At 49.8% G+C, this 9,289-nt stretch overlaps 1 protein-coding gene across 1 annotated transcript; it reads right to left on the bottom strand.

The window, feature by feature from the left end:
* Positions 1–247: 247 nt before the first annotated feature.
* On the bottom strand, positions 248–961 carry LOC127336305 (uncharacterized). Its single transcript, XM_051363104.1, has one exon. It carries the CDS (start codon positions 959–961, stop codon positions 248–250), a length of 714 nt encoding a protein of 237 aa, XP_051219064.1.
* Positions 962–9,289: the final 8,328 nt, after the last annotated feature.

Raw genomic sequence — 9,289 nt, 5'->3', positions numbered from 1 at the left:
CGCCGTTGCCACCACCGCCACGGCGACGACGGCCGCGGCGACCACTGCCAGAAGGCGCCGTCTGGCCGGTCCAGGGCCCGGTTTGGCTGGCCTGGGCGCCGGCGTGGCCGGTCCATGATCTGGTCGGACCGGCCTGGTGACCGGGCTGGCCGGTCCACGGCCCGGTCGGACCGGGCGGCTGGCCGGCGGCGGGGAAGCCCGGCGGCGGTCCCATGGGACAAGGTGCAGGGGCGCGTGGTGCGGGGGCCTAGGCACCGCGGGAGAAGCCGGCGACGAAGGCAGTGTGGGCCGCCCGAGCCCGAAGGTGCTTGAGGCGGCGCTCCTCGAGGCATAAGTAGGCCACGGCCTGCTCGAAGGTGGGCGTGGTGAGGAGCGTGAGGTTGGAGGCGGCGTTGCTGAGATCCTCGCCGAGACCCGCCGACAGGGTGGAGAGCATGATCTTTTCATCGATCGGGAACTCCAAGTCACGGAGCTCGTCGGAGAGGCTCTTCAGCTTGAGGGCGTAGTCGTCGAGAGACATGTCGTTCTGGTGGGTGCCAAAGAACTCCTGCTGGAGGAAGGTGACCCGCTGGATTTTGTTGTCGGTGAAGAGGCCGGTGATCTTGGCCCAGACCGTGTGGGCGGAGTCGCCGTCGCGGACGATAGTACGGAAGATGTCGTTGGAGACGGTCTGGTAGAACCAGCGGATGATGGTGGCGTCGATGGCGAGCCACTCGGGGTCGTGCGGAATGGCGAGGAGGTCGATGGTGCCGTCAACGTGATCGAGGAGATCATACTCGCGGAAGAGTAGCCCGAAGTACGTCTTCCACGGGAAGAAGTTGGCAGCGGTGGTGGAGAGCTTCACCGGCACGCGCTCGGCGATTGGGATGTCCCGGATGACGGCGACGGAGGGGCCGGCGAAGGGGTTGCTGCTGCCGGAGCCGGAGGAGAAGCCGGAGCCGGAGGAGTCGAAGTGATCCATGGCGGAAGTGGTGGTGGTGGTGGGCGGAAGCGGTGGTGGGAGATGGAGGCCGGCGGCGCCCTAGGGAGGAGGGGCGGCGGCTAGGGTTGGAGGAGGTGGAGGCCGGCGGCGCCCGAAGGAGGAGGGGGCGGCGGCTAGGGTTGGGAGGAGGTGGCCGGCGGCGCCCCAAGGGAGAGAGGGCGGCGGCTAGGTCAGGACCCGAAGGGTCTCTGATACCATGTAGAAAGGTTATTGGAGATTGCACAGCACCAATAGGGCCGGCTGCTCATGTATATATAGGCGGACACGTGTGCAATTACAGGTACAACCCTGAGAAAACACGGGGACCTATACCTATACAATATTTTACTCAACAGCCTCCTCGCAGTTGTCTCTTTACATTAGTTTCAAGAGATAGACAAGCGATTGTGTATGTGTATAGCAGAATAAAATATGTGATATATTTTGTTTTGCCTGGTAATGATCTTATTCGCATGCTATTCTATGGAATGGTTTCTGATATATTCGACGAGTATCTTCGAATGGGTGAGAGCACCAGTAATATTATCTTGCGGATGGCATCTACCCTAACTGGGCCACATTGGTGAAGACTGTCTGTAATTCAAACACGGAAAAAACGGACAGATTTGCCAAGATGCAAGAGACTTGCAGGAAAGACGTGGAGCGGGGATTTGGTGTTCTCCAAGCTCGATGAGCATATGTCCGTCACCCGGCAAGAACATGGTCACTTAGGACCATGCATAAGGTTCCCTAGGATTTCCATGGTCATGGTCACTTAGAACCTGTTGCGTGATCATGCACAACATGATCATTGAGAACGAGTGTCCTCATGACTGCAATGAGCACCAATGGGATTTCCATGGTGAGCTGGCTGCGCAAATCTTTGGGACATTATCCTGGCAGCAGTATCTGCATATGAATGTTGAAGTCACTGACGAGATCAAATCCAGACACCTATAGATGGATCTGATTGAGCACCAGTGGGCACTGGCTGGCCATTAAGACAATGAGAGGCTAATATCATCTTCTTTTCATGTAGACTTTTAAGATTTAGGATGTAATAACTGAGACTACTTTGAACTTATTTATTTTGTTGTTTAAAACATCCCAATTCATGCGGATACGCAAATACGTCGCTCCATTGAAGACACTCCAGGCGCAAATAGACGCGCGGTAAAAAAACGACTAATTTTGTATCTGCTACCCGACGCAAATAGTCACATGCGAACATTTTACGCATCCAAAATGCATCGTCTCGTTGGAGATGACCTAAAACCCCACCGCCCACCGGCCCGCGAATTACAAAGTTATCGGCATGAATCCTGACACATGTCAACCTGGGCAAATTAAACAAATTGGTCTGTTCTTGAATTTCCAGAAAAGGAAAGGCTACCTCGATTCAGACCTTTTCCCCTTCCTCTTGTATACCGACATATGTGGGCCATCTAGCACTTCGTCTGTCCTTACTTAACTGAGGTTACATCTGGCAGATTAATTAACAGCAGATAATTATCCAATGGTTTATCCCAGATTGCTCCTAGCGCTCCAATAATTACATAGGGCCTTCACGTAAAATTTGCTCTCTGACCTAGGCTCCTAGCGCTCCTTGCAGAATAGTTTATCCCAGATTGTATCTGACATAAGCACATGATTACGTACATGCGCGACGCCGGGTCATCTAGGTAATAGGGTGCGTAGGCTCTTCCTTTCTGTTAGCCGGCGTGGGTTGAAAATATCACATTGGTTATTTTACTCCAGTGCGACATCAACAATATTATTACCAATTGATTGCATTAGTAAGTGATTAACCAGATTGAATTTTGTTGTAATTGTGTGAATTTGAGATACGGCGATACTTCACCACATGTATGACCATCTCAAAAGGAAAATTATAACTTGTGCTAAATGTCTAGAGATTTGAGATTTCTCAAACATAGGCAATTTGCTCGGTCATACGTCCATATAATAAGAGTTCCGGTATGTATACACCTACAAAGGAGACCCAAAGTTCAAAACAAAGCGTACTTTCACTAGTGGAGAAGAGGCCTTTGGTCCCAAGCAAATGTCCCAGTGCTGAACCAAACCGGGACCAATGGGGGGCATTAGTCCCGGTTCGTTTGGCCCAGGGCGACCCCACCCGCTGGAGCCTGTCCGGTAGTGGCCTTTGGTCCCGGTTTGTACTAAAAACCGGGACTAAAGGGTCCACCGCAGGGCGCGGCAGCCCGTGTCAGGCGTGGGAAACCTTTAGTCCCGGTTTGTAATACAAACCGGGTCCAAAGGCCCCCCCTCTGGACCCGGTTTGTCTTACAAACCGGGACAAGGTCCCCAATCTGGCTATATTACCTTGCCCTGCCCAAGTGTGAGCCACACTTGGCCATTTTTTCACTTTCTTCACAAGAGGTGTGTATTGCTCTCCTCTCTTCTTCACATGCACAAGAGGTGTTCGATGAAATGCTTAAGAGGATTTGCCACTTGAGTTTACACAAATCAAGCCACACTTAACTTGCTTTTTTCTTCTTCAGCGAGGTTAACAACTTTATCCTTTTCATCTGTAATTGATAAAATGTATGTGTATATATACATCGTGATGTTCTGTAATGGTTTTGATCAGCTAAATTATATCATGCAGATGAATCGGCAATGGATGTACATTGACCGACGGTTTAACGAGTTCACTTCGGGCCTGGATAATTTTATGGCCGTGGCAGAGGCAAACAAACATGGTGGCTTCATGTATTGTCCATGTGTCAACTGCAAAAATACCGTAAATTACGCTCACTCGAGTCTCATTCACAGCCACCTACTGCGATCCGGTTTCATGCTCAGTTACTATTGTTGGACCAAGCACGGAGAAAGAGGGGTTATGATGGAAGACAATGAAGAAGAGGAAGAGGATGATGACGGTTATCCCAATTTCCCTGAATACGATGATACTGCAGAAGGCAATGAAGACAATGAAGTAGAAGATCAAGAGGCACCAGATGAGCCTGCTGATGATGATCTTGGTCGGGCCATTGCTGATGCAAGGAGAGAATGTGAAACTGAAAAGGAAAGGTTGGTCTTCGACAAGATGATAGAAGATCACAACAAATTGTTATACCCAACTTGCGAAGATGGCCATAAAAAGCTAGGCAAAGACACCGGAATTGTTGCAATGGAAGGCGAGAGAAGCAGTGTCACCGACTCAGGATTTGGAAAGTTGTCGACAATAATTAAGAGGAAGCTTCCAAGGGGTAACGAATTGCCCGCCAAAGACGTACGAAGCGAAGAAGATTGTCTGCCCTCTAGGATTAGATGTGCAAAAGATACATGCATGCATTAATGACTGCATCCTCTACCGCGGTGAGTACGAGAATTTGGATGCATGTCCGGTGTGCACTGCATTGCGGTATAAGATCAGACGAGATGACCCTGGTGATGTTGAGGGCGAGCGCCCCAGGAAGAGGGTTCCTGCCAAGGTTATGTGGTATGCTCCTATAATACCACGACTGAAACGCTTGTTCAGAAATAAAGAGCACGCTAGGTTGTTGCGATGGCACAAAGAAGACCGTAAGAAAGACGTGATGTTGAGGCACCCTGCTGATGGATCCCAATGGAGAAAAATCGATAGAGAGTTCCCAAACTTTGCACAGGATGCAAGGAACTTAAGGTTTGGTCTAAGTACAGATGGCATGAATCCTTTTGGAGAGCAGAGTTGCAGCCATAGCACCTGGCCTGTGACTCTTTGTATATATAACCTTCCTCCTTGGTTGTGCATGAAGCGGAAGTTCATTATGATGCCAGTGCTCATACAAGGCCCGAAGCAACCCGGGAACGACATTGATGTGTACCTGAAGCCATTAGTCGAAGAACTTCTACAGCTGTGGTCAGCAGGTGTACGTGTGTGGGACGAGCACAAGCAGGAGGAATTTGACCTAAGAGCGCTGCTTTTCGTAACCATCAATGACTGGCCTGCTCTTGGTAACATTTCAGGACAGTCAAACAAGGGATACAATGCATGCACGCACTGTTTACATGAGCTCGAAGGTGATTATTTGGAAAAATGTAAGAAGGTCGTGTACCTGGGGTATCGTCGATTTCTTAGGACTACCCATCCCGTAAGAAAGAAAGGCAAGCATTACAACAGTGAGGCTGATCACCGGAGGAAGCCTCCCCATCGTGATGGTGTTGATATATTTGGTATGGTCAAGGATCTAGATGTAATATTTGGAAAGGGTCCTGGCGGACGGTCTGTTCCGAATGACGCTGTCGGACACGCGCCCATGTGGAAGAAGAAATCTATATTTTGGGATCTACCCTATTGGGAAGTCTTAGAGGTCCGCTCTTCAATCGATGTGATGCACGTGATGAAGAATCTTTGCGTGAACCTGCTAGGCTTTCTGGGCGTGTACGGGAAGACAAAAGATACACCAGAAGCACAGGAGGACCAGCAACGTAGGAAAGACCCCAAAAAACTGCATGAGAGAGTTAAAGGACGTCATTACTCCAGCTACGCTCTTACCAAAGCGAGAGAAGGAAATATTTTTTGAATGTCTGAGAAGTATCAAGGTCCCGTCTGGCTTCTCCTCCAATATAAAGGGAATAATAAATATGGAGAAGAAAACATTCCAGAACCTGAAGTCTCATGACTGTCACGTGATAATGACACAGTTGCTTCCGATTGCATTGAGGGGGCTTCTACCGGAAAATGTTCGACTGCCCATTGTGAAGCTATGTGCATTCCTCAATGCAATTTCTCAGAAGGTAATCAATCCAGAAATTCTACCGAGGTTGCAGAATGATGTGGTCCAATGTCTTGTTAGTTTTGAGCTGGTGTTCCCACCATCCTTCTTCAATATTATGACACATCTCCTCGTTCACCTGGTCGATGAGATTTCCATTCTCGGTCCTGTGTTTCTACACAATATGTTCCCCTTCGAGAGGTTCATGGGAGTCTTAAAGAAATATGTTCATAACCGTGCTAGGCCAGAAGGAAGCATCTCCAAGGGCTATGGAACAGAGGAGGTCATTGAATTCTGTGTTGACTTTATTCCTGACCTTAAGTCGATTGGTGTTCCTGAATCGCGGCATGAAGGGAGACTAAGTGGAAAAGGCACGCTAGGAAGGAAATCAATGATATGTAGGGACGGGATTTCTTTGACTCAAGCACACTACACAGTTCTACAAAGTTCCACCTTGGTGGCTCCGTATATCGGTGACCACAAGAACTTTCTACGCTCCCACAACCCGGGGAAGTCGAACGATTGGATTAAACGTGAACACATGTCGACTTTCGGAGGTTGGTTGCAAAAACATCTCATGAATAACAAAGATATTGAAGATCAGCTGTACTTGCTGGCCCAGACACCATCTTCGACTGTAGTGACTTTCCAAGGGTACGAGATAAATGGGAATACATTTTACACGATCGCCCAAGATAAAAAGAGCACCAATCAAAACAGTGGTGTCCGATTTGATGCAATAATGAATGAAGGCCCAAATGACACATATTATGGTTACATAGAGGATATATGGGAACTTGACTATGGACCTTCTTTTAAGGTCCCTTTGTTTAGGTGCAAATGGGTCAACAAAACAGAGGCGGGGTTCAGGTAGACAAGTTGTATGGAATGACAACAGTGGATCTCAACAATCTTGGGTATAGAGACGAACCATTCGTCCTAGCCAAGGATGTGGCCCAGGTTTTCTATGTGAAGGATATGTCTACCAAACCAAGAAAAAGGAAACATAAGGAAACAAATACATCAAACGATGAGCCAAAGCGCCACATAGTTCTTTCTGGAAAAAGAAACATTGTGGGAGTGGAGGACAAGACAGACATGTCAGAAGATTATAATAAGTTTGATGAAATTCCACCCTTCAGAGTGAACATTGATCCAAGCATCAAGTTAAATGATGAAGATGCTCCATGGTTACGGCCGAAGAAGATTAAATGATGAAGATATTAAAAGTGGCAATCAAATTCCCATTTATTTTTGTGTAATCATTTAACTGTATGTAAGATATTAAAAGTGAAGATGCGCCACGGGAGATTGCCCAACACTGTTAGAGGAGATGTAGTCGTTCAGGGGCTTGCAGGAAAAAATTCCAAGGCGCAGTTTCTGAAGATGCCGTAGGGCGTGTGCACCAACGACATCTTCGAGAAACTGCGCCACGGGAGATTTCCCAACCCTTTCCCCAACACTGTTAGAGGAGATGTAGTCGTTCAGGGGCTTGCAGGAAAAAATTCCAAGGCGCAGTTTCTGAAGATGCCGTAGGGCGTGTGCACCAATGACATCTTCGAGAAACTGCGCCACGGGAGATTTCCCAACCCTTTCCCCAACACTGTTAGAGGAGATGTAGTCGTTCAGGGGCTTGCAGGAAAAAATTCCAAGGCGCAGTTTCTGAAGATGCCGTAGGGCGTGTGCACCAACGACATCTTCGAGAAACTGCGCCACGGGAGATTTCCCAACCCTTTCCCCAACACTGTTAGAGGAGATGTAGTCGTTCAGGGGCTTGCAGGAAAAAATTCCGAGGAGCAGCTTCCGAAGATGCCGTAGGGCGTGTGCACCAACGACATCTTCGAGAAGCTACGCCACGGGAGATTTCCCAACCCTTCTCTTCATCCATGGGAATGAAACTCTGGTTGGCTTGTTGATCTGCTTGGCAAGGTGTATCGATGCTCCTTTTATAGGCACGACATCTCTTCTACTTTGTCTTGTTCCTTCGACAGGGCGTCGTGCGCTACATGCTTTATCTCATCGAGCAGTGCGTCCACCCATGCGTTCTTATCCTGCTGACATCTTTAGTCCCGGTTGTACCCACCAGCCGGGACTAAAGGTTACCCACACGTCCTTATCCCACCGACAGTTTTGTTAGATGACAAAAAAAAAGATCTTTAGTCCCGGTTGTACCCACCAGCCGAGACTAAAGGTTACCGTCCTTATCCCACCGACAGTTTTGTTAGATGACTAAAAAAATGATCTTTAGTCCCGGTTGTACCCACCAGCCGGGACTAAAGGTTACCGTCCTTATCCCACCGACAGTTTTGTTAGATGACAAAAAAAAAGATCTTTCGTCCCGGTTGTACCCACCAGCCGGGACTAAAGGTTACCCACACGTCCTTATCCCACCGACAGTTTTGTTAGATGACCAAAAAAATGATCTTTAGTCCCGGTTGTACCCACCAGCCGGGACTAATGTTTTCGGCGCCACTGCGTTCCCGCCTATTTTTCTTCCCGCGCTTTCCACTGCTTCCCGCCTCCGTCCTCCCGCCATTTTTTCACTATATATATGTAGGCTTGGCCTCCATTTACATATCACATCTAGACTCATATATATCTGCAAACCTCAAGAACTCTGTCCCATGGCTTCCATCGTATCTCTAACCCTCCGGGAGGCGGAGGCGCTTTACGCGTCGAACTACCCCTGCCTGCCAGGCTACCGCGTCCCGACCGGCTGGTTGCTGAGCGTTGGAGGCGTACCAGTCCCTCCTGTCCCTCTAGGTGTGGCGCGCGAGATGGCCATCACGAACCACTACTACTTCGAGCTCACGCCAGAGCAGCGGAGGAATCCCCAGTGGCATCCCGACTACAGCCCGACTTGGGAAAGCTTCTTCATCAATCGGCGTGAGAGGGCGCTTGCCAGGCACGAGGAGGGCGGCCCGCCTCCTTCGAACTTCAACGAGGCCGGCCGTCGGCTGTGGTGGTGCGGCCGGACTCTCCAGGGCGTCATGGCCTACCGTGGCCCCCGCCTGCGCTACCCTCAGTCCCAGCCCACGCGTTCTCTCCCGCCGAGGTTCGACTACCGCGACCCCGATGCCAGCGACGATGATGACGGCGAGTACGACGACTACAGTGGCGAGTACTATAGGGCTAGGCACGAGTATGACTGAATGACTCGAACAGTCGAATCTGGCAATGTATCTTAATTAATTTCAGTTGAGCTCTGTACTTTCATTCCATGTATCTGGCGGGAACTTTTCTCATCATCAGCGTCTGCCACAACGACTTTATTGAAAATACAATTAAAAAAGATAAACAACTAGTCTAGTCGATCTACTCGTCGTCGGAGGTTGTCTCGGTCCAAATGTCGTCCCACCGAGGGTCGTTGTCGGCCCAAGTTGTATTCGGGTTGTCGAGCTCGAACACGGCGACGGCCCGACGGTGGCGCCTGTTGGACCTGCGATGTGCCCAGAGGTCAGCGAAGAACGCGTCGGTGTTGTCGACGTCGTTGGGGAACTGCGCCCTCCACTGGTGCATCAAATCCTCGTCGTGCTCGGCGATGGCGATCCGGCGCTGCACCTGGCGGTGGCGGCGACGGTCCTCGTCGTCGACGAGGCACGGCGTC

The sequence above is a fragment of the Lolium perenne genome, chromosome 1, assembly GCF_019359855.2.
Source record: "Lolium perenne isolate Kyuss_39 chromosome 1, Kyuss_2.0, whole genome shotgun sequence".
Lineage (NCBI taxonomy): Eukaryota > Viridiplantae > Streptophyta > Magnoliopsida > Poales > Poaceae > Lolium > Lolium perenne.
The sequence above is the reverse complement of the archived record's forward strand: the minus strand, read 5'-3'. Positions and strand labels throughout refer to the sequence as shown.